Consider the following 25,738-nt stretch of genomic DNA (forward strand, 5'->3'; position numbering starts at 1 on the left):
CCGGAAGGGATGGGAAGGGTAAACAAAGGAGGAGGCTACAATGCTTGATAGGAAATGTACTCATTATCTTGCCCATGTAATTGTAACCCCTCTGTACAGTATTTTCACAATAAAAAAATAAAAATAAAAAAAAGAAAATGATATGGACAAGAACTAAATTATAATGTTGAATGGAGAGTTTAAAAAGAAAATGGGAAAAGTTACAGTATTTTGTTGGACACAGGAGAAAATATTTCCTTCCATTTGTGAAGAAAATACTAAGACATTTGAATAAAACTATTGGCACATTATAATTTCATATGTATGAAATACAAAATAATTTTATAGTAAATATATTCAATGTAAAATAGAAAAATGAATGTTGATGTTCAATAAAAATTTAAAAATATTAATATAAGGTACATACACAATAAACCCAAGTCAAATGTACAGTATAGTCTTGTTTGTGATCATTGGGTCATAGGGGAGCTCTATGTGGAGTCTTTAAGGAGCCTCCAAACTACTTTCCAAAGTGGTTGAACAAGTTTACACTCTCACCAACAATGCAGTAGGGTTCCCTTCTGTCCACATCCCCTCCAGCATCTGTTGTAAGTTGATGTTAGGCAAAATGAACCCCAAGATAAGGACTCAAGTGGTTTTTCTTTCTTGCTATTATTTCTAACATATTTATAAGGTGATTTTTTTTTTGTTGCTTTGTATGCCCCTGCCCCATGGTGTAACACCTGTTTTCACTGTATTTGATGTTGGTATAATTTGGGGAGGGGAAAGGCAAAAACAAATTGTTTAAATAGGGATACAAGTGGACCCATTGCAACAATGAGATGTACAAGACGTTATGTCGAAAAACGAACTTTACAACTATGGCAGGGGAGGGGGAGGGGGCGAGTGTAGTCGTGGAGATAGGAGGGCAGGGATAGTAAGGGAAAACCAAAGGAGGAGGCAACAATGCTTGATAAGAAATGTACTCATTACCTTGCTCATGTAATTGTAAACCCTTTGTACGGTATTTTCACAATAAAAAAACTTTTTTTGGGGAGGGGGGTCCAGTCGTGGGGCCTGTACTCTGGGCCTCGGCGCTGTCCCTCCGCTCTTCAGCTCAAGGCTAGAGCTCTACCACTTGAGCCACAGCACCACTNNCGGCTTTTTTCTTTTTGCTTATGTGGTGCTGAGGAATTGAACCCAGGGCCTCAGGCATGCAAGGCTAGCGCTCTACCACTGAGCCACCTTCCCAGCCCTAAAAAAAACTTATTAATAAAAAAAATTGAAAATCAAAGATTAAAATAGGAATGCTAAGTTACAATAAAGCATTTGGGGTCAATACAAAAAAAAGAGAAAATAATGAAACAACCAAAAAATTGTACTAAATTACTGAAGTGAACAAAATATCACATATAATCTATTGGTAGATAGACAATTTTGAATATGAATACTTCCTTCACCAACAGCAAATTGATTTTGATGAGAACAATTTCAATTTGTAGTATAAAAGTAATCTGAGCACCTGGATTTTATTTATATTCCTAAAGTGACTCAGCAAACTTAGAACTTTTCTCTATCAATTTCTCAAAAAACCACAAAAATAGTAGGTGTGGTTTTAATGATTAAATTACTAAGCCTGTATGCACATTGCCTTTTGCAGATTTGTATTGAAGATATCTAAGTATTAATTCAATTACTGATATAAAACATGTTTGTAACTTGTGTGTTTATAATAGTCCTAAAGTTGATAGATAGGTAGATAGATAGATAGATAGATAGATAGATAGATAGATAGATAGATAGATAGACAGACTAATGTATGGATGTGAAAAAAATATATGCATCAATAAAAATTATACTGATCAGTTGTATCTATAAATTAATTATATAGTATAACTTGTAGGCTGCCTAAGTCAGAATTATTTCCTCTCCTCAGTTTCAACTAGCATATTGCTCACAATGCATTTTTGCTTTTCATATCTTGGTAGTCTCTTCTTTTAATCCTATGATTGTAACCCCTCCCATTTCCCATTAATCTACAATTGAATGGAGAAAAGGTACTGGACTTTGCTTTTGTAAACTGATTTCTTCCAACACAAACCAGACAGAAGATACTCTTCTAAATAACAATATGAGCTTCACTTTAACTTTCCAATATATCAGCTTGATACCTTGAACACTTACCCTTATCAAAACCTTATTTCTTCTCATGTGAATTATAGAGAAGTTAGTTTTGATCACACCCTTTTATTCTTTTATTGTAAGATTTAGTGAGATAATATAATATTAGAAGCATTTTAGAAATTCGATCACCTTATACACACAGTATTTTTAACATCATTGTCATTGATGCATTAGTCATACTTGGTGAAAAATAAGCTTCAATATTAATGCATTTATTATTCATTCAAGAATATATTTAGTGACGCGTAGGTGCTAGGTACTTGCTATGCACATTATTACAGAACTTCAGTGTTGTAGAACTGAGATAACTGAGCTCTTCCTTGTTGTTTATGGAAGGCAGGAGGTTGTTTTTTATGCCCTGTTTCTCTTTCTTTCTTACATTCAAACACTGTTCAGTGACTGTTGTTACTACTATGAACAAGTATTATGTAGACTTTGTTACCCAGATAATGATCACATATATTTATGCACAAAAAATCAAAATATACCTTTTATTCTTTCATTCGTTATAATACTGCTAACAAATTTAGTGGCTTAAAGCATTTTTATATATTATTTTCATGATGAAAATACAAACCACTCAATAATACTAAATAGTGTACTATAACATTAATAAAAGTATAAAACAAATGCAGACTTAAACTGTAATCTTTCATTAAAAAGTAAAGATTTTCCTAAATACAGTCATGTTTCATGAATATATTTAAGTTATTTCATTTACTAGTACCATATCATATTTCATAAGACTAAAACATATAGAAACATACTATACAAAAAGACTGATAAAGAATAATGCATTTAATTGTAATTTTTAAATTTGTAGAAGTAGTATTTCCTTATTGTTTTTGTAACTTTTATCATTAATCTTCTCTGATCAATATATGTTTTCTGAATATTAAATTACCTTGTGAAACTGCCTTCATCATAAAGACATTTACATGCTATGAAATTATTCTTTTTTAAATAAGTTTTTTATTGTGAAAATACTGTACAGAATCACATGAGTACATTTCCTATCAAGCATTGTTGCCTCCTCCTTTGTTTTTCCCCTACTATCCCTCCCCCCATCTTCCTCCCCATCTCCATGACCCATCTCCATGACTACATTCCCTCGGCCCCACTCCTCAGCCAAAGTTGTAAAGTTCATTTTTCGACATATTCTTAACTTTTCTTTTTTGTTTTTTTTTGGGTGGGCCGGTCGTGGGGCCTGAACTCTGGGCCGGGGCGCTGTCCCTCAGCTCTTCAGTTCAAGGCTAGCGCTCTACCACTTGAGCCACAGCGCCACTTCCGGCTTTTTTTCTTTTTGCTTATGTGGTGCTGAGGAATCGAACCCAGGGCCTCATGCATGCAAGGCAAGTGCTCTACCACTGAGCCACCTTCCCATATAACACCCATATGTTCTCCCTAGTAACTGTGGGGGTCACAATTACCTACTAAACTATGAAGTCAAGAAGAGAAAGGAAGGGAGGGAAAGAAAGGCGGGAGGGGGGCTTGGCAAAAAGAAAAAAGAAGCCGGAAGTGGCACTGTAGCTCAAGTGGTAGAGCGCTAGCCTTGAGCTGCAGAGCTAAGGGAAAGCGCCCAGGCCCAGAGTTCAGGCCCCACGACCGGACCCAAAAAATAAAAAAAATTAAAAATTAAAAAAAAATTTTTTAAAAGGCGGGAGGGACAAAATCCATTTACAGCAATCATATATTAACTGGGGAAAAGAAATTATGATTTATTAGAATATACCTTTGCTTTAAAAATGACAGAAAGACTTCAAAATTCAAGTGTTACTGGTTCATGAGTGTTTGAGCTGTATATTTGCTGTGTATAATTTTGTTTTCAAGAAAGAAAATGTTAAGGAATAACTGTTAAAATCTGGAGACCTTGCAAAAGTCTTAATCTAAAATAATACTCAAATTACTAAACAGAATGAATTTTAATTTAAGAAATAATTATCTCTTCATTAAATGTGAAGAATTCTACTGTCTTTAATACAATTTACATTAAAACAACCTTGACATTTGGAACCAAATTATATTTGATATATATATATATATGTGTGTGTGTGTGTGTGCAAGTTTTATCTAATTAAATAAAATATCAACAGTTCATACTTACTAGAATTAGTTTCTTTGTATTTCCCATTTCCATAAGTCTAATTACAGACTAATCTGGTATGTTGCATAAAGGACAAGTATCCTTGTTTATAATCTAGAATAGGTTTATGTTGTGAAATGATGACTGATTCACAGATTATAAACATGTTTTCAAATGGTCTATTGAAATTGTTTGAATTGTATCTATTCAATTTATCATAAGCATGGATTCTTTTCTCTGAGTAAACATGTTCCTTATTTACGTAGGTGGATTGTGTGCTTTAGAGTTCTTATACTCATCATATTCTTTTAAAATATTTATCTCTTTTTAAAATACAGGTAATGGATTGGGAATTCGAATTGTGGGAGGAAAAGAAATCCCTGGACAGAGTGGAGAAATTGGAGCCTACATTGCCAAGATTCTTCCTGGTGGAAGTGCAGAACAAGCAGGGAAACTCATTGAAGGTAAGAATAAGAGATCTCTCAGAGAAGGAAAATGAATGTGCTCATGTTGAAATTTTGTTTGGATGTCTATCTTAGGGCTTGACTTCAAGGCCTATGCACGTTCCTTTAGATTTTTTCTCAAGGATAATGTTCTGCCCCTGGAGCAACAACTCCACTTCTGGATTTTTGGTAGTTAATTAAAGATAAGAGTCTCGTGGACTTTCCTGTCTGGACTGGCTCAAAACCATGATATTCAGATCTCAGCATCCTGATTAGCTAGGATTACATGCATGAGCCAATGGGCACCCAGCTCATGTTGAACATATTTTAATATGAAAGATTCTCTAGAGTGCTATATAGGTATGCCACCCTTCTTATGGATCTGAAACTTTGTACTGCAATATTAAAGAAGATACATGCACAGACATATTTATTTTATTTTCCGTTGCATTGTCCTTTTGGCAAGAGTATGTTTATTTTAAAAAACAGTTAAGATTTTTACTGACATAATTTTGCTAAAAAATTTTACTTATCTGGATTAATATTTCATGTAAAAGAAGAAAATTATATTGAAATCAGCTAAGAAAAATCAAAGACAATACAAACTAAGATCAATTCAGCAAACTACATATAGCTTGCTATCCAAATCATCTAGCACCTGTTTCAATAAACAATGCCATGGCATGGATTTGTATACAGAGATTGACTACTTTCCTATCACAATAACAAAAATTGTATAGACTACAATAGTAAAACATTTACTCTTTGGCCCTTTACATAAAACCTGGCCAAACCCTTTGCTTGTGCTGCTTACTTTAAATCACATTTGCTTTATTACAGATCTGCTTTTGAAGTCATGAATTTTATAGTAGAGCTAATGGGCCAAACATACACTTTTTATTATACTTATTTAGTAAAATATTATTGTTGATTCTCAGACTATATAACACTAAATTTGTGTTGTCCATCAGATTACATAATTATTCTATTCTCCAAAATCAAACTTTTCTATGTGTGTGTGTTTGTATGACAGCTCCTAATAATATCATTTACAATGAATAATGTTTATTGTAAAGGTTGATGTAGTAAATAAAATACTTTTTATTTTATTCTAAATAAAATATTTTTGGAAATATATTTTCTCATTTCATTGTTTAATTTTTACCTGATATTGCTTTAATTGGGCTAAAAACAATTCACTATCAGTTCTTGAATCAAATATATTGAAACTTACCAAAACAACCTTTGAATATTTTGGTAACCTAGAATGAATGCTCATAGTGCAAATATTCATTGCAGTGTGTGCTACAGGTAATGATGAAACTTATTAAAATATGGTCTCTGTATTGCTTCACAATTTCAAATTTGATCACATCATGGTAATAGGTTGGATTGGCCATGGTGGAATTATTTATAATGTAGAAACAGGCAACTGTTATAAATGGAACCATGTTTTAGTTGTTTTCTTGTGTGTTTGCTTTTAAAATTAACAAAAATAAGATAGAAAGCATCTCATTTAAAACATTTTAGTAGTATTCCTAAAACAGGGAAAATGGAAAGAGGCAAAAAAGAAGAAAAAGACTGAATCAGAAATAAACATAATAAGCAGTACATAGGGTCTGTATGAGATTTCTGTTACTATAATCTTTTCATATGCAGTAATGTGTTTTTTGGTGTCGCCAAGCTACCACTCTACCACTTGAGCCACAACTTCACTTTGACTTTTTGGTGATTTATTGAAGGTAAGTCTCTCAGACTTTCCTGCCCAGTGTAACTTCAGATGGTGAGCCTCAGATCTCAGCTTCCCGAATAAGCAGGATTGCAGGCATGCGCTGCCAACACCCTCCAGTTTATTATAGATAATCTGTGTTTACATTTATATTCACATGGTAAAAACTAGAGGAAATGGAATATTCAGTTTTTACCTTAAAGTGAATATTAGAATACTGTGATATGATTTGGCAATGAATAGTTTATAGGTAAAATTTTATAATCTTCTTTACATTAGAACAGTGCCATGGAAATAAACAAATGCTACAACTTTGGATGATTTAAACACAGTATCAGGGAGGTATATGGTGATAAAGTGATACACTATGCACTTGGTTTTTGTGGCCTTAAGTTTAGAAATTCAGTTTCAAAAAGATGTCAATTCATTCAAGAGAGAAAACTGAAGTTAGCCTGAAATTATTTTTGTAATATTATTTTTGTAACAGCTCAATTAGCTATATAATCATTAGATTACTGTTTCCACTCTGCACTACAGTATTTGCCTGACTTTTGTGCTTTTTCTGAGTTTGCTGATCTCAGCTATGAAAGCATTTTCAGACTCATCAGGATTTTAAAACATGTACAGCACTCCATAACATATATTCTGATCATGTTGACTTTCAAATTTCGTCTAGCATTTTGTTTACTAGATTCATCCACTTAAAACATATTTACCTGTCATGAAGGTTATTTGTTGTTGTTATTGTTCTTGTTGCCAGTCCTGGCACTTGAACTCTGGGCACTATCCCTTTTTGCTCAAAGCTAGCACTCTACCACTTGAGCCACAGCACCATTTATGGCTTTTTCTGTTTATGTGGTACTGAGGAATCGAACCCAGGACTTCATGCATGCTAGGCAACCCCTCTACCACTAAGCCACATTCCCAGCACCTCATGCTGATTTTGTAATGCTCTAAAACCCGTTATATTCTTGTATATATGCTTGCTTTTAAATGGAAAACGAATTCCCAGTGTATTTTCTGAGTTATTGCTCTGAATATTTGTTTTAAAAAGATATTTTGATGTAACTTTTTCTTGAAAACAATTTTTGAACAAGACAATTTATCTCATTCAATAATGAAAGAGACAATTCTACTTCAGAATGCTTAGAATTACCAATAATTGTTGCAAAATATTAGGTAATACTGATTGTGTTGACTTAAAACAATAGTGGTATTAATTTCCATTAATCACTTTATTTACATTTTGTGAATCTGTCTTTTGGTTTTGGTTCACTCTGAAGAGATTTTTCTTAAGCAATTCAGAAAATCTGGTATTTGAAGCATCTTAATCTTCCAGGACCTTATAATTTATTTCTGTTTCAAACATTCTTGAACAAATAACAAACAGAAATTAACCTGCTACATGTTCTTCTCCCTTTTAATTGCATAAGACTAACTAGGGTTTGCTGGGAATTCAACTGCTAATCTAATTAAGCTTCTAAAGTGCTATTTGTTTTAGGATTAACGTTTTAACATTTGAGACTAACAGTATTAAAGTTTGGCATGATCAGTAATGTTAACAGTTTTAAGTGATATATGATATTTTTCCTGTTCTTTGTTACCAGTGTTTCCCTGAAAAATTCAAATATCTAAAAGTACACTAGAATGTAATGAAAATGTTTAAGCATTTTAAATATTTGAACATGTAAAATGTAAATAAATATACTAAAATAGTAGTTAGACTCTACTGTCCATAAACAGTCCCCTGTGCTTATGACATCATCAACATTACTTAGCAATAGAACATTTTTATTAACTTTTGAGGAAAAAAATGTGCAAAGTGGTCATTGTTTTCTCTGGGAGTACTATCATAACATTACAACTTTGACTTTGACAGCTGAAAAACGTACATGAATGTACTCTAAATTTGTTTTTTCTTCCTAGTGTTTTTGTTGTTGTTGAAGTACCAAGTCTTTTTTTTATTTTTTTGGGGGGGGTCAGTTTGTGGGGCCTGAACTCTGAGCTGTCCCTCAGCTCTTCAGCTCAAGGCTAGCACTCTACCACTTGAGCCACAGTGCCACTTCCAGCTTTTTTTTCTGCTTATGTGGTGCTGAGGAATCGAACCCAGGGCCTTAGGCATGCAAGGCAAGTACTCTACCACTGAGCCACCTTTCCAGCCCCAAAGTACCAAGTCTTCAACTCCCTTGTTATGCCAGCATGCCATCACTTGGAGGCATGACCCCAGCCTTTTATGACTTAGTTATGTTTTGATAGAGTTTCATGTTTTTTCCCCTGACAGTCTGGACTGAGATCTTCCTATTTATTTCTTTTGCTTACCCAGGATGATTAAGGCACACCACCAAACCCAGCATGTTGTATGATAGTGCATCAGCAAAATTTTGTTAACTGCAATCCTCCTAATTTTTATCTCCCAAGTAGTGGGATTACCAATGTAACCTTAGTGACTCCTTAACTATTCTTGTTGTTAATTTAAATACCAAAGTGACTCTTATTCTTGTTGTTAATGTAAATACCAATTACTAAACAAATGGGCTTATTACTGATGTGTGGAGTAAGGGAATGCCCAGTAGGGAAAATGCAGCACCATCTTACCCTGCAGTGGTGGAAAATAAGAAGGAAAATTTTCTCAACTAGTTCTTCTTTAGCCCGATAAACTGAGTCTCCTCTGTGGTTGAGATATATTTTCAAATAGTACAAAATAGAAGAGTTTTAAACCTGAAGTTAAAATCTCAACTTGAAATAGTACTGTGTGAAATTATTTGCGTTCTGACACATCTGTTTCTGATTCATTTGCACTTAAATAGTGAGTGTATTTTGCCCTCAATCTTAAAAATTTCTACTGAAACAGTTCAGTAGTTGAATGTCTCGTTTTGCAATAACCACAGAAAGTCAGAGATTGATGTTTACAAGTACATTAAAAGCAGCCATGATTTTCCATAGTCTCTAAGTTTCTCACCAATCAGGGAAATCTCCTTGCAAGGTTTACACAGCATTTCCCTACTTTGTCCTCATCTCACCCTTTCAAATGCCCAGCCCAGCATCTGACTTCTATGATTTAATCTCAGATTAGAAAGGGCATGGGGGAGGGGACACTCCTTAGCATCCCTTGTATGTATGCATTTCTACATTTAATCAGGCACTTACCTGGTAATTTTACTGCAAATATTTGAGAATGCAGAAAACCTTTAGAGAATAGTATAGCCCACAGTCCTCCACCCAGCATACTGTGTGGTTGTCTTAACATTCGGCCATAGTTACTTTGCATTTTTTTTCTCATTAAACTTTGTATTTTTTTTAAAGATCAGTGGCTTACAAGCCTCTTTTCTTTTTTTTTTTAATTTAATTTTATTTTATTTGTGAACATACTGTACAGAGGGGTTACAATTGCATGGGCAGGATAATGCGTACATTTCTTACCAAGCATTGCAGCCTCCTCCTTTGTTTACCCTTCCCATCCCTTCCCAGCCTCCCCCCTCCCCCCATCCCAATCCTTCTCCTTCCCCCTCCCCCCAACCCCTTCCCCCCCCACCCCCCCAACCAACGTTGTTAAACTTTGTTTTAATGGGTCTCAGAATTCTATGACAGATTTTCGGTCATGTTGTTTCCATTAAAAAGTACTGATTTTTAAAAACTAATAACTTAAAACTGCCACATAAAAACAATGGTCCATAAAACATTTCCCTTTCCTTCTGAAGGTCTCAGAACTGTTTACTTTGTATTTTTAAAAGAAATAAGGACCTATTAGGTGGCTAAATCAGCTGAAACCTCCTGCTATAGTTACCTTTCCTTTCATGATCCTATTCCAAACCCCTGAATAAAACCCTAGACTTAATTTTCAGTATGACAGTTCTGCTTGCTTTTCTTCACTGTGTTTTATATGGGTCCACAACCATACAGTAATTTGTCTTACTTGTTTATAAAATTTTCTATAAGTAATGTGCGTCTGTGCATGTTGTTATGTCCCACCCTTGTTTTTAGTAACAAGAAGTTTTAAGACTACCTAAAGGTACATTAAGTATTTATTTTAAGTACTGGACAAATTTGTATTATTCAACTACTAAGTAACTCCATGTCTCTGCTACAGTTTATTTAAACATCTGGATTATTTGCAGTTTGTTTCACCATTTCAAACGATGTGATATGTAGTTTTGCAGACTTATGTCCTTGTGCAGTTAGGCTGAGTTTCTTCTACATTGGAAGTCAGATTTCTGAGTTATAATGACTCTAAGTTTAATTAAATGGGTAGGAAGATATGTGGCTCATCAAAAGGTTCTACAAAGTGTTAGGTACATTCCTTGGTGAAAATTACTGTTCTTGATTCTTCAGCTCTTTGTTTCTCTTTCTCTGTATTTATTTTTTCAATTCTAAGATAGAATGATAGCCTACTGTTTCAACATTTTTCCCAGTCATAGTACTCAGTATAGTAATATTTTAGAAATTTTATTAACTTTTCAGTTTTTCCCATTTTAATTTTCCTAGTCTCTTTTTTATATGTTAACTAGACTACTTGTGCATTTTTTATGGATTTTAAGGCAATTTTTATCTGTTCTAGGTTTGTGTGGCAAGCATGTAGGCACTAAAACTTTACTAGTCAGATATTTTCCTTTAGTTTCTGCCTTTTCTTTGAAAGAAGGTATAGTTTTATTACAGTCAAATGTGTCATTTTGTTTCTATTTTGTTTTATAAACATGATGCATTATTTAATTTTTCCTATGAAATCTTAGAGATATTGTTCCATACATTCTGCTAAAATTTTAAGGCTATATTCTTAAGTGTTCTATAATCACAGAATTATACAATCATATAACTTATTTCTAGATTCTCTCTAGTATAGATTAGAATGTTATATCCAGTTTTCTTTTCCTCTTCATTATGAAGAATTAATTTTTTGTAACATTAGTCTGACTAGAGTGTAATATATATGCATATTAGTGTGTATATCTGTATATATTTCACTTATATGTGGCTTATATGTGTCAAACTTGTTACCACTTCCCTCATTTTTCCTACATTTCCTCTCCACCCCCCTCCCCAAGTTTTACAGCTCATTTCCAACATACTGTCTTGTAAATGCTGCTGTTGCATTGGATTCCCCCACCCCATCCTTTTTCTCACCATTCTGTTGTTTCCCCTTCTTTTCCCCTTCTCTTCCCTATATACAGTACCAGGGTACCAAAATCAAATTCAGTGACAACTGGGGATAATTGATCTTGTATATAAGTTCTAAAATGAGCTTGCCAGGGGCTGGGAAGGTGGCTCAGAGGTAGAGTGCTTGCCTTGCATGCCTGAGGCCCTGGGTTCAATTCCTTAGCACCACATAAGCAAAAAAATAAAATAAAATGAGCTTGCCAGTTTTCATGAGAATAGATTGTGCAATATTGAATGTGTGGGTTATTGTGAAGGAAAATTTTTCTTTATATATAGTCATATCTATTTAATAGATTCAAAATGCAAAGTCATGTATCTACTTAGATGTACAAGACGTTATGTTGAAAAGCTAACTTTACAACTTTGGCGCAGGGTCGGGGCAGGGGGGTGGGGGACAGGGAGGACCGGAGATGGGAAGGGATGGGAAGGGGAAACAAAGGAGGAGGCAACAATGCTTGATAAGAAATGTACTCATTACCTTGCCCATGCAATTGTAACCCCTCTGTACGGTATTTTCACAATTAAAAAAAAAGAAAAAATTAATTTTAAATTTTTAGAAATTTGTTTTGAGCTACAGTAGGAATAGAGTGATAAAAGATAAATGTAGATTCAAAATTCTTAACAAATGAATGAAAAATAGAAGAATCAAAAGTTTAAAACAGTGTTACGCAGGCTTATGAGTGTGCCCAAGTTATCATCTCTCAGACCAATGAAACCTATGAAGAAATGTTCACTTCCTTGTTTCTCCAAAGCCTATCTCATGAGGATGGTCCTTACACATGAATACTAGTTCCTGAATATTTTTAAGTACTTATAGCTTGCCTGTTTTAGTGTAGATGACTGATATTAATTAAGCCAATACAAGACAAGCAAGAAGATTATGTGGATGGAAATAATTGAGCATATGAGAGAGGATAACAAGTGTTAGAGTAAAAAAGTAACAGGTTGAATCTTGTAGGCCATTGTAAAAATTTCAGCTTCTAATAATATGAGAGGAGAAGCCACTGACATGAAACAAACAGGTTGATGTGGAAATAAAATTGCTTTCTGCTGATTAACAGTCCAACAGAATAAAGGAAATGGATACTTGAAAGGGGGATGGAATCAAGGGGAAGGAAGAGAGAAAGGAAGAATACAGTCAAAAAATGCAACATATGTTACAAAATTAAGAAAATTGATGGAAGTGGTAAATGATGAAAGAGGTGATATTGGTCAGCATGCACTGTATTCATGAACTGCTTAGTGAATGGCAATGCTTTCATACAATTGCATAAAGATAATAAAAATATGTTTAAAAATCAATTGTACATATTTGACATAAGATGACAGAATGGTACTATATAATGTGTAATGATCAAACCAAAACATACTCATTTCCATATACATTTAATAAAATTTTGATTCACATGTACTAATTGTAATTTTGGTATTCAGTATGATGTATTTTGATTAAATATATGTGTACATCAAAAAATAAGTTGAAAGCAGTTAAACATAGAAGAAAGGAATGTAGCTATGAAACTGTGGAAATAACCCATCATTGATATTAAGCTATTCAGAGCAAAGAAGGATTCCAGAAGGAAGCAAGAAATTGTTATTATTATGTACATATATATGTTCAATCTCTGCTCAATGAAAATGACCTCATTATGGTGAGACATTTGTTCCCACACTTTGTTTACACATTTAGTAAGTCAAATCCTCCCAACAATTTAAAAAATGTACGTAGCATGATAAATTTTCAGTGTATTTGGCTTCCAAGTATTGTATAGTATTTTCAACTAACACAATAAATACTTATTCTTTAATAGGGACCCTACCCCTAAATGCCTATTTTTGTGTTTGTCTCCAGGCAGCAATTCAATATTTTCATCTTGTTATTAGCTCTTCACATCTGATTTAGACAAATGATGGCCAAGAGCCATGTGTTTTAATGTTTATTAGGAAAAATCACCATGTAGTATTTCTTTCTTGGAAATTATGCTCCAATCTCTATCACCTAAAGGATTTGAGGAAAACAAATATAAATAAAATCTCTCAATATTTCATACAGGTTAGAGAGTTTGCATTGATGAACTGTGGAAATGGATTTAAAAACTGTATTAATTTGTAGAACTCATTCTCAGCAACCCCGTTTTTCACCATGATAGCATTTTGTGAAAATTGCATCCAATGTAAAAATGTAAAATCAATTGATGTTCAGATTTCCTATCTTCTTAATCTGTCTCCCAACTTCCATTCTGTCTGATTTTATTCTTTCATTTAGGAAACACCTGTACTATGAATACAGAAAGCCCCAGAACAGCAGTAGAGATAATTACATTAATGAATTTAGAAGTGTTGTGTGTGGCAATAGAAGTATGCACAAGATAGGGAGAAAAGATAAACAAAACTAACACTGACTTGATGAGGTTCGGACCAACACAGGCTGAGAAAGGCATATGAACATCATGATTAAAATCATGATTGAAGTAAATAAAGTAGTGATTAAAATCATCATGATAAGAATAATGGTTGAAGTATGGGGAAACTACCTTGAATTAGTCTGAGTATAATATTTCCTGCCAGGTCTTTCACAACATGAGCTGATCATTTCATCCATCATTCCCACTCCCTAGATTCACATCCACCTGCATCACTATCACTAACTTCTTGAGAACATTTGCGCATGTTTCCTTGGCCTGTATAGGAAAAGTCATCACAAGAATCTGGTTCCCTTTAACACACAGTTACTAAACATCTATGGGTTATATGTGATGAGTTTTGGTTTACCTAAACATATTTTTATTGATTATATGATCAAATCTAAGACATTAGCTATGAAAATAGTTAAAATTTTAGAAAAAGATATTCTGCATAACTTAAACATTCAACAGACCTTTATAATGACAATATTGCTGAATTTAGGCAATAGATTAGTCCAACTGACATACTGCTAAGTGTGGTCTCTGTAATGGAGGTTCTTATCTATAAAAATAGGGATATTCCCTTTGTATCTATTTCCTGTATTGATATGAAGGTAAAAATGATATAAAGTAGGAAAAATAACTTTGTGGTTTTTGTTTTAAATGCAGTATGGTGGTGGTCTTCAGAAATGCCATAGGCATAAGCAAAAATGAAACTAAAAGGCTCCTTATCAGATGTCATACACATCACACATATGTGTATATAATCTATCTAGAACAATATTTTCATTATCTTTTAAAGTTCTAATTATGTTTGCTTATGAGTTAGAAAATTTATTTCCTACTTAAAATTTAGCGATCTGGAGTGAAAATAATTTTTGTTCTATATTAGTTGATTGAAATCCTGTTACACTGTTTTCTTAGACAATTCTTGTTTTTCAGTGGAAAATCAATTTTGTAGGATGTACAATCGACTGTAAGCTGCCAGGTACTGGTGGCTCATGCCTGTAATCCTAGCCACTCAGGAGGCTGAGATCTGAGGATACCGGTTTGAAGTCAGCCTGGGCAGGAAAGTAAATGAGACTCGTATATCCAACTAACTACCTAAAAACTGGAGGTAGAGCTCTGGCAAGGTGTTAGGGCACTAGTCTAGAGCACATAAATAGAGGGGGGCACTCAGGATTTCTAGCCACATGACCAAAATAATTGACTATACTATTGATTGAGACTATATAAAACTGGTTTATGTTTATTAGGAGAGAAAGAACTTTTTGAATGGAATTCAACTTATTAATTACTCATTTTTATTCACTGAACATGTATCAAATCAAAGTTGATTATTGGCTAAATTTCTGTGATATCTCAAAGAGAATATTGGCACTTCACATGGAGTGGCTTGTTATATAATTTGTTTGTTTTGGGGGTTTTGTTTGTTTGTTTTAAATCTCAAAATAAACAGAGCATGGTGGCTTAAATTTATAATCCTAGCTGCTTGGGAGGCACAGATGAAGGATTGAAATGCCACACTAGTCCTTTAAATTTCAAGAAACCCCATCTCAGCCAAGGTCTGTGCTTGGAAGTGGAGGCACGATAGTTAGGTATAGTGACCTTTGCTTATCATCCCCAGGACAGTGGAGAGGTGCAAGTATGAGGATCAAGTAGAAGGGCATAAAGCCCTACCTCTAAAATAACCAACACACACAAAAAAGGTTGGAGCTGTGGCTCAAGTAGTAGAGTGTCTGCCTTTCAAGTGCAAGACCCTAAATTCAGTCCCCAGCACTGCAAAAAAAAACTTAGGTTGAAAAATTATTTGTTTTATTGTTTAAAATGGCGGCTTAGTTCAGCTCTTTTTTTTTTTTGCAATTGACTATGACTTCTTTATACAAGACACCTGAGAGATTTTGTTCACATTTTTGTAATTAATATATACTCTGGCTAATAATGTTTATGTGGAAATATGTAAAGCTAATTATAAAAATTATATGGTTATTTGTTTTATTACAGTTAATTAGGCTTACACATTTCTTTTGCTTTCTGGAATTTCTCCACATTAAATTCCCTTTAGTAGCACATTAATCTTAAGAATTCTAGCAAAGTTGCTATGTACATGTATTCATTTATTAATTCATTCTTTACTTTCTTTTCCTATTCTCTTCGCCACCTCTATGGCAGACATTATAATTTATATGTTGCGTGTTAATTTTTCTAAAATGCATGGTGTTACCTTATGTGCCATTTAAGTCCATAGAAGCAGCATTGCCCTATAGATTAGATCTGAATTCTCACTTGTTTTTACCTGTCACAGATTTGCAGACAAATCTGCCTTCTGGTGTTTAACACATGGTATGGTCTATTTCTTCCAACTTCTGCCAAGTATTTCTGTCATTAGCATTTACAACACTCCCACTGCTATGTTTCTTTATACAATTGCATACTCAGGAAGAAGACTTCTACACATGCATTCATTAATTTAACTACTTTCTGCCACATTGCACCCAAGAAAGGCTGCATTCTCATTAAGATAATTACACATCTGTAAATCATAAATATGTGGTTGGTTTATTTTCTTATCCTGTCTTGGTCATACTATTTTCACGTCAGGGAATGCCTACCAAAAATAATCACCTCTCATGAAATCAAGGTCTCCTTATACACATCTGGTCAACAGGTGGCATTTATGGCTCTCACATTTTTCTCAATAAGATAAAAGTTAGACAATATATAATTTTTGTTTTAGTTTACATATCCTCATTACTAATGGATAGTGCTTTTCTTGGTACAGTTGTAACCATTTTGAACTTTCTCCTCTGTGAATTACCTTTATGTTACTAAGTGTCAAAATATTTCTATTTTTTCTAGTACTATATAGTTTTTATAACAACAGGAAATATAAGACACATAGAAAGATTATGAAGTGTGTAATGCTATGCACATAGCAAATATTGTGGAACTAGTTGTTGAAAGAATAAGATGAATTTAAGTCATGAGCTTTTTAGTATGATATATATAGAGATATTTGAATTTGTAGTAACTTGTAATATTTCAACTGTTAATTGAATAATTTTAATAACTGAGATGCTGTTGATGTAATGGTAAATATTAAGCACAAATGAAGTATTATTAGTATGGAATTTTGGCATTATAACGATAAGAATGGCTTTGCCAATTTGAGGAACATTCAAAATTAACAAATTAGCCTGGTACCAGTTGCTCATGCTTGTAATCTTATCTACACAGGAGGCTGAGATCTGAGGATTGTGATTTGAAGCAAACCCAGGCAAGGAAGTCTATGATACTCTTATCCAGTTAACCAACAAAAAGCCAAAAGTAGAGCTGTGTCTCAAGTGGTGGATAATTAGCTTGAGTTAAAGAGCTCAGGAACAGCACACAAGCCCTGAGCCTAAGCCCCAGGACAAATTAATTGTAGAAATTAGGAAAGCGTACATGAAATTACATTAGTTTTTTTTAAGTTCTAGAATTACTTGATGGTGGTTTGTTATTGTTGCTGTTGTTAATAGTATATTAAGCTTGAGATTTTGAACAACAAATCTTAAGTATTGCACATTTGGTAAAAATTCTGCAAGTCTTAACTTTTCTATTAAAGGCTATTATAATAGTTAGTCTCTGTGAATATGACTAAAGAATCATTTTTACACTCTCCAAATTTAAAAATGTATGTTTAACTTACATCTTATGAATTTAAATACAAGGAAAATATGAATGAATGTGTATAAAAAGTAAAGAACATTCATGTATGTGACCTTCGAGGAAATCTTTCCACATAATATAAAATACTGTTTTGCAAATGAAAATACTTACATTCAAACTAATAAATGATAAAGTATTATTTTATATTTCATCCATAGAATATAATATTTGCAAAATTGTTTGCATGTGTTGTACATCAACATAGAATTTTACAATTAACAGATATATTTCAACTATTTTAAAGTCAGATGGTGTAATGCCTCCTTCTTTGTTCTTTTGCCCAAAATGGTTTGGGTTATTCAGGAGTTTTTTGTGCTTTGATAGATGTTTTAGGATTGTTTTTTCTAGTTCTGTGAAGATTGTCATTGTTATTATGATAGTGATTGTTTCAGGTTTGTGGGTAGCAAGACTATTTTGACAACATTGGTTTTATAAATCCATGAACGTAAGATATTTTACTTTTGTAAACTTGTAAATTACTTTTAAAAATATCTTGTAATTTTCATTCTCAAGATCTCTCTCATTTAAGTAAGTTCATTCCTGAATGTTTTAGAGCTACTGTAAATGGAATTGATTTCATGATTTCTTTTTCAGATAATATTTTGTTGGCATATAGCAATGATGCTGACTTTTTGCATGTCGATTTTAAATGTTCAGTACTGTTGAATGTATGTATAAATCCTAATGGTTTTTTTAGTCTTTGTGATTTTCAACTTATAAGAGTATGTCAATTACAAGTGAGAATTTGACTCTCCCTTTTCCAACATAGATGCCCTTTATATTTTTCTCTTGCCTGATTTCCCTAGCTTGGACTTTCAGAACTATGTTGCAATAAAATATTAATTGCGGGCATCCTTATTATACTTCAGCTCTAAGAGAGAAGTTTTCATCTCTTCCCATTCTTTATAATGTTAGCTATTGGCTTATTATATTGATGTTTATCGAAGTGTTTTGTCTTCCTTTTTTATTTTCTTCATTTTTATCTTGAAGGGATATGTTGTATAGGGTTTTTGTACTTCATGCTTGATGTGAGCTATCAAATGACAGTCTTAAAAAAATCACATAATATTTAATTCTCAGACTTCCAAAAACATTTATGTAAAAATATCGAATGATATATTCAATTCACTATTAACACTGGTTTCTACAGTATTTATAGGAAAGTAGAAAGGAAAATGTATTATTTAACTGTGTTGAAATAATAGTCTTTCTGCTAGTGTGCCTCAGCATAAGCAGCAGGAAAGTATAATGAGGTACCACAGTCTTTTTTTTTGCAACTTGATTTCAATTTAATGATGTCCAGGATGAACTTCTCGTATATTAAGCCCATAAGAAAAGGATCTTTGGAGAATGAGATTAATATTTTCAATAAATAAGATTCATTACTGAATAAGATTAGTAATGATTTAATTTTCCTATAATGCCTCAGACACTAGACATTTTCTCCAACATATTAACTTTCAAAGATCTATTTTATTTTTATTTTATGAATCTAATTTTTTAATTGAAAAGGTGATGAACAGGGGAGTGAGTACAGTTACAGAAGTAAAGCAATGAATACATTTGTTTTTTTGTTTTTTAAATTTTTTATTGTAAAGATACTGTACAGAGTGTGACTTTTCACAGAATATGCTATTGTCAATTGTGACCATGCAATTTCTGAACTACAACAGCATTCATTTGTTTATTCCAAAATTATCTGTTTTTATGTATATGTTTTTTTCTCCTGACTTATAAAATGTTCCTTGTTTTTTTTTTCTTTCGTTGTGGCAGATTTTTATTTAGTGGTGTTGTCATTGTCTTTTACATAATTTTCTTATTTTTATGTATACAACAGCTGGGATTGTTGAAATAAACCTAAGGCCCATCGGAAGATAAAGTTTTCTGGGAGTAAGTTATAGAAAAGTCATTTTTTTTGTTTGTGTTACTGTGAGCCCATCTATGGACTTCTCTCTTTATATTTTAAAAGCATTTTCCTTACTTGATTGCAACTGGTAATATGTTTTCTAACATTTACCATAATTATGAAAACTTTTAACAACATAATCTCTTCCTGTCTCCAGTAGTGAACAATGCAAAATTTTACATAATGTTAAGCTTATAACATAGTGTGGGGCTTTTTTAAAACCCTAATTGCTCAACAATTATTACATTTATCTAAATCGTGGTTGCATCCAGACATTTTTCTCAGGCAAAGCTGACAACATTCACACATATGTGGCCACCATGTTGCAGATTTTATCAAGATATTTCCAGGTTATATTAAGACCATGTCAGTTACATCAAATAAGTACTCTACACTATTTTGACAGTTCACAAACTGACAACCCCCCCAAAACTGGATGCAATGGTACTACTCTCATTTTAAATACAGAGGATGAGATATCTTTATAGGTGAATGAACTCAGTGTGAAGTGAAAATGTGGGGTTTTGTTCAAACATTATTAAAAGTTTCAAGATAGCACCCACAAAGCTTTATAGCAAGCCTAGGACCTTCTGAGTCCAGGGCCTTATATTACTGCACAGGTCACAGACCCATACAGCTGCCCCCTGCTGTATGGTTCCTGCTATTCTCATTGGGAGTATATGTCATTTAATTCAGAAAAAAGAAATAGATCAGTGTGTTTTTATCTAGACAAAGGCAAAGTACACTTGTTTCTGAAAAGCATTTCAGGAGGAAATCACCAGATTACTTATACCACTAGGAATATAGATGATTTATGCAATTCTAGTATGTTGCTTCCTAAAGGGGAAAAATATACTGGTGGTTAAAATTACTCGTTTGTTTGTTTGTGTTTTTTATGTTTACAAAGTTGGTGTGGACAATATACATTCAATAATGTTTTTTATAGCAATGTGAACAGAATGCATGTGTTTGTTAATATTTACTATGTATCCAAAAGCAGAATTTTGCATGTTGTTTTAAATATATTCATGTGTTTGGGTAAGTTTTTTAGGTCAGATTGCAGAGAATTTTGAACTGATATTATCTGCATTGGTGTGCTATGTTGGCTTTTAAATACAGAGAAATGTAAGCCGTGCCCTGTGGACTCAGCAGAAAGAGCACATGTTTGAATTTTATATTTGAATTTGTCTTTTTTAGGGATGCAAGTATTGGAATGGAATGGAATCCCTTTAACTTCTAAGACATATGAAGAAGTACAGAGTATCATTAGTCAGCAAAGTGGGGAAGCAGAAATATGTGTAAGACTGTGAGTTTTTCCCCATCTTTCTGTTTCCATTTTTTGGCGATTCATGGCTTGTTTAATTTAAAATTGTTAAGGTGGAACCTTTGCCAGTAAGAAAGATTTTCAGTAATTAGAAAACAAAGTGAATACACGATTTATAGATTTCTTGTGTTCTGAATCAATGTCTAAAGCATAGAGAGAATCCCACTAATTTAGTTTCTGATGATGTCGATAGCTCTCCCGTGTACCTTTCTATTGAAACATGCTTCATTTAGATGAAAACCTGACCTGTTTAGATCATGGATATTTATGGTATTTCAAAATGATCTTATATTTAACCCATAAAGATTTCACCTTAAAGAATCACTTATATCTGCTTTGATTTTAACAGCATTGCATATATGTATATGTATATCTAGTGGACTAGAAGGGTGAGCATGCTTTTGGGTTGCTTTCTATCATGAACCACTTCTCATTTACCTACTGAAAAGAAAAACAAAACTAGGTAGTTGGAGGGGGAAAAAAGGAGAGCCTTTTGTCTCAGTCTCCTTCACTTTCTTACTTAATGTTTTGTCTTAATTTTTAGGGATCTCAACATGTTATCTGATTCTGAAAACCCCCAGCACCTAGAACTCCATGAGCCACCAAAGCCTGGTAAGTTGAAGCAATCTGCTTTATAATATGAAGAAACAAATACAGGAATTCTTGTAGAAGTAGATGAAAATACACATGCATACAAAAAACATTATGGATAGATTTTTTGTATGTTTTTTTACTGTAAAAGTACTGTACAGGGGGGTTACAGTTACATGAGTAAGGTAATGAGAACTTTTCCTATCCAGCATTATTGCCTCCTCCTTTTATTCCCCTACCATCCCTTCCCTCCCACCTCTACAACACCCCCACACCTTCTCACCACCATCCCCCACCAAAGTTGTAAAGTTCATTTTCAACATATTGTCTTGTACATCTCATTGTTACAATGGGTCAACCTGTATCCCTATTTAAGCATTCTGTTTTTTCCCTTCCCCTCCCTGAATTAGAGAAGTATATATACAAGATACAGAGCACTGACATCAAATACACTGAAAACAGTGTTATACTGTGGGGGAGGAGCATGCAAAGAAACAAAAAAATCACATGGTACATTATAAATATGTTAGAAACAATAGCAAGGAAGACCAAAATATTTGTGTCCCTATCTTGGGGTTCATTTCGCTTAACAACATCTTATATGGTCATATGTATATAGCTTTTGACCTTTTCTACTTATCCTACACATGTACTGATTATTGCAAATAAGGGAAACCATGGGACCTATGTTTCTTTGGGCCTGACTTACTTGACTTTATATATATATATATATATATACATATATATGTGTGTATATATAAGCTCTTGAGGGGCATATATGCATGTTAGGCTTGATCATAATTTCATATGAAGTAAGCCATTGCTGCATAAGATCACATTTAAATAAAAATTAATCTTGTGAAATTCATTTGTCTTTGATCTTTGATTTAGTACTCGTGTATTTTCAACATAACTATTATTAATTGTTAGAGATTGAAACCAGGGTGTTTTGCATGAAGAAAGTACTCTATTCCTGAAGTATATCCTTGACCTTATAAATGTGTTTTGAAGGTTTTGTTTGTCATCTTATAATAAGTTTTAAAAAATCATTTAGCTCTTTCTTAGCTAACAAAATATGTATTTTTAGATAAAATGTAAGACTGAAATAATTTCCTTTAATTTTTATTGATTTATTCCTATGTTACACTGACAGTTGTAAAGTCTGTGTTACTTCCATAAATAGAATAAATTAAGTACTATCAGGATTTTAGCATCTATAAATGTGCTAAAATTAAATATACTCTGAAATATTCCCCTTGAACAGAGCAAGAAAAATGGCTGATCATTCAGTCAAGTTCCAGTAAACAAAACAGGATATTATATCATTCATACAGTGCTCTATAGAACATTAATAATTTTCTGAAGATGTAACTGGAACTTCAGTGTCCCTCTGTAATTCATCATTATACTGTTCTCTCTGGGCCACCCATACTTCCTCTGAAATAGATGCATAAATAAGCATCAATTTAACACCTAAGTTTAGTTTATAAGCAGTATTTTGTCATTGCCCCCTAGAACCTCAAGAGGCTCCATGGTATGAAGTATCTCTGAAACAGAGAAATTTGTAAATCTTTCAAATGTCATTTGATTGTAGTGGACAAGGCGAAATCCCCAGGAGTTGATCCAAAGCAGTTGGCTGCCGAGCTCCAAAAGGTTTCACTACAGCAGTCGCCTCTGGTGTTGTCATCAGTGATGGAAAAAGGATCCCATGTTCATTCGGGCCCTACATCAGCAGGATCCAGCTCTGTTCCCAGCCCAGGACAACCAGGGTCTCCCTCAGTGAGCAAAAAAAAACATAGCAGTAGCAGCAGCAGCAGCAAGGTAAAAAGTGGTCAGTGTGATGACTGAGTTACCTCATTTCTGGCTCTTCAATCATACCAGATAGGAAATGAAGTATCATTTTATTTACATAAATTCTTTTGTGACCACCTCAAATCAGAATGATTACTATACAATAACAACAAGACATTTTCCTCTTCTGACTATATAACATTAAATTTATGTATTTCCAAGTCTCAAAATATTTTGATAATTATGAAATATTTGTCTGATGCTTCATGTTTCCTGATTACTTTCTTAGCGTTTGCATGCATCTGAACTTTCTTCTGTGTACAGCATTAGGTTTGTGTCCTTTTTCAAATACAAGGTATGATGTCTCATGAAATTAAAGAAGTTCTTATCTAATTACAAATGAAGAATGATCAGACAAATTCAGTGAAGGTGTAACGTTGAAAGTCATTAAGAAGTAGATTGAGGGTCCTTGAGAGAGCAAGGTTAGAAAAGCTGATGTTTAACTAACTGAATTTTATAAAAGGGGACAAGGAAACAATATTTCAAGCAAAGAGTCCAACCAGAAAAAACAAAAATCATAAAAACAGAAAATAATGTGAATAAAGCATAGAACTACTCAAGATATGGGGGTGAGTAGAATCCTAGAAGCCTGAAAATGGGAAAAATTACAGGTTATACCTGGCCTTTCCACTACCATCTGCAGGTAATAAGGAGGTAATGATGGCTTTCAGTAAAAATGAAAGGAGAATGATACAAAGCAACCTCCATAAAGTCATTACACATTGTCATCTTTTTCTGACATCAAGAAGTTATTCTTCCTTCTACCTCCAATAGTCATAAAACCATTTGTATTTTTAAATATTTAAAATTCATAGAATATTTAAAATTACCTCTTCAGAAAGAGGTTGGACTTTCTTTGTTGAGTTATGCACTACATGAGAATTAAGAATCTTTTTTTTTATTATCTCTATTCCCTTAAGTCCATCATTCAATGTTTTCCACAATAATAGCACAGTATTATTGTGATCACTTGAGAATCCTCTGTACTGTAACTGTACAAGCTAGATTTATTGTAATATGTGAACTTTCTAGGTAAAATGAAAACAGTTAAATTGGGAAAACATTAAGAAATTTGTGATCTGCAGTAATTCTGATCTTTGCCAAGAATTTGGAGATATGGAGTTCTATATTATTTTGTTAAAGCAAGAAACCTAGTACTCTACTGTCTAAAAGAGCAGATGCAAGCCACCTGTGGCCAATCCCACTTGAGTTATGTTGTAGAGTGAAACATAGGACTTAATATGAGAAATAAGAGAAAATATATTTCATTACAATTTCCATATTTATGTCATGGTAAATGGTATTATTTGGGATGAATTGCATTATGTAAAATATGTTATTAAAATTAGTTTCAATATTTATTTTTAGCATGACTACTAGAATATTTAAAATTACTTCAGTGGTTTGCAGTATAATCTATTGAGCAATATAATCTAGTGAACAGTGTATAGAGATTAATGTATTGACAGTAACATTAAAACGCATATATATGTTCAATTCTTCAGTGGAAAATTATAATCATTAGATGTCAGCATTCTTGAGAAGAGAATATTATCTGTACATCTTTTCCCCCTCATTATATGCAATATTTAGCAGATAGAGTTCCTTGAAACATTTTTCCTAAAAGAATAAACAAATGAAATTTATAATTTTGACCCATCAATATATAGTAAGCATTAAAGCCTAAGTATCAGGATTGTAACCTATCTAAATATTTCACATATTTTCAACATAATTTAGAGAAATTTACTTTATTTTTTTATTTATTATATATGTAATTAACTAAATGTTAAATCATATAGCACAATAATAAACTAAAGCTATTTTTAAAAAATTATAATGAGAGTAATTACATATTTACATATTTAGAACATATGTATTAAGCATTTTATCTTCTTATTTTATGTTTTTGATTGAAATTACTAACAGTTGCCAGTTGCAGTGTAATCTTTTGAGTTCAGTGTATACTGGGTAATGATCAACTGAGAGTCCTTAGAGTATCTAACCATCATTTATTCTTGAAAATTTTTAAATCCTCTCTTTTAAAGATTTTGTGAGATATATTGTTTTTAGTTATACTTGCCTTATTGTCCCCTAGAATCCAGAACTTTTACTTTTTTAACAGCAGTGACCAGGTAGAAATTAATTGCAAAAAAATTTGAAATGAAATGTTCTTTGAATAGTTAACCTACTAATGTAATGTATGGTCTCTACTATTACAGCCTACAGATGCCACAAAGGTTGTCTCTCATCCAATTACGGGAGAAATTCAGGTATTTGTACAGTGTCAACAATTTACCTTCTCTTATGGCTGTGTTTGTTACTGGTCTTTCACATTGTAAACAAACTATTAAAATCTATCTTATTATTACACACCAAACTAT

General features: G+C 33.0%; 1 protein-coding gene across 1 annotated transcript in view; it reads left to right on the top strand.

The window, feature by feature from the left end:
- The window catches only part of Pclo (piccolo presynaptic cytomatrix protein), a 277,792-nt gene that overhangs the window by 185,457 nt on the left and 66,597 nt on the right, over nt 1-25,738 (top strand). The window contains exons 12-16 of the mRNA XM_013026022.1: nt 4,585-4,710; nt 20,786-20,894; nt 21,457-21,524; nt 23,098-23,324; nt 25,577-25,627. Coding sequence (XP_012881476.1) covers nt 4,585-4,710; nt 20,786-20,894; nt 21,457-21,524; nt 23,098-23,324; nt 25,577-25,627 — 581 coding nt within the window. The remainder of the gene's footprint in view (nt 1-4,584; nt 4,711-20,785; nt 20,895-21,456; nt 21,525-23,097; nt 23,325-25,576; nt 25,628-25,738) is intronic.

This window comes from Dipodomys ordii, unplaced genomic scaffold, assembly GCF_000151885.1.
Source record: "Dipodomys ordii isolate 6190 unplaced genomic scaffold, Dord_2.0 Scaffold90, whole genome shotgun sequence".
Lineage (NCBI taxonomy): Eukaryota > Metazoa > Chordata > Mammalia > Rodentia > Heteromyidae > Dipodomys > Dipodomys ordii.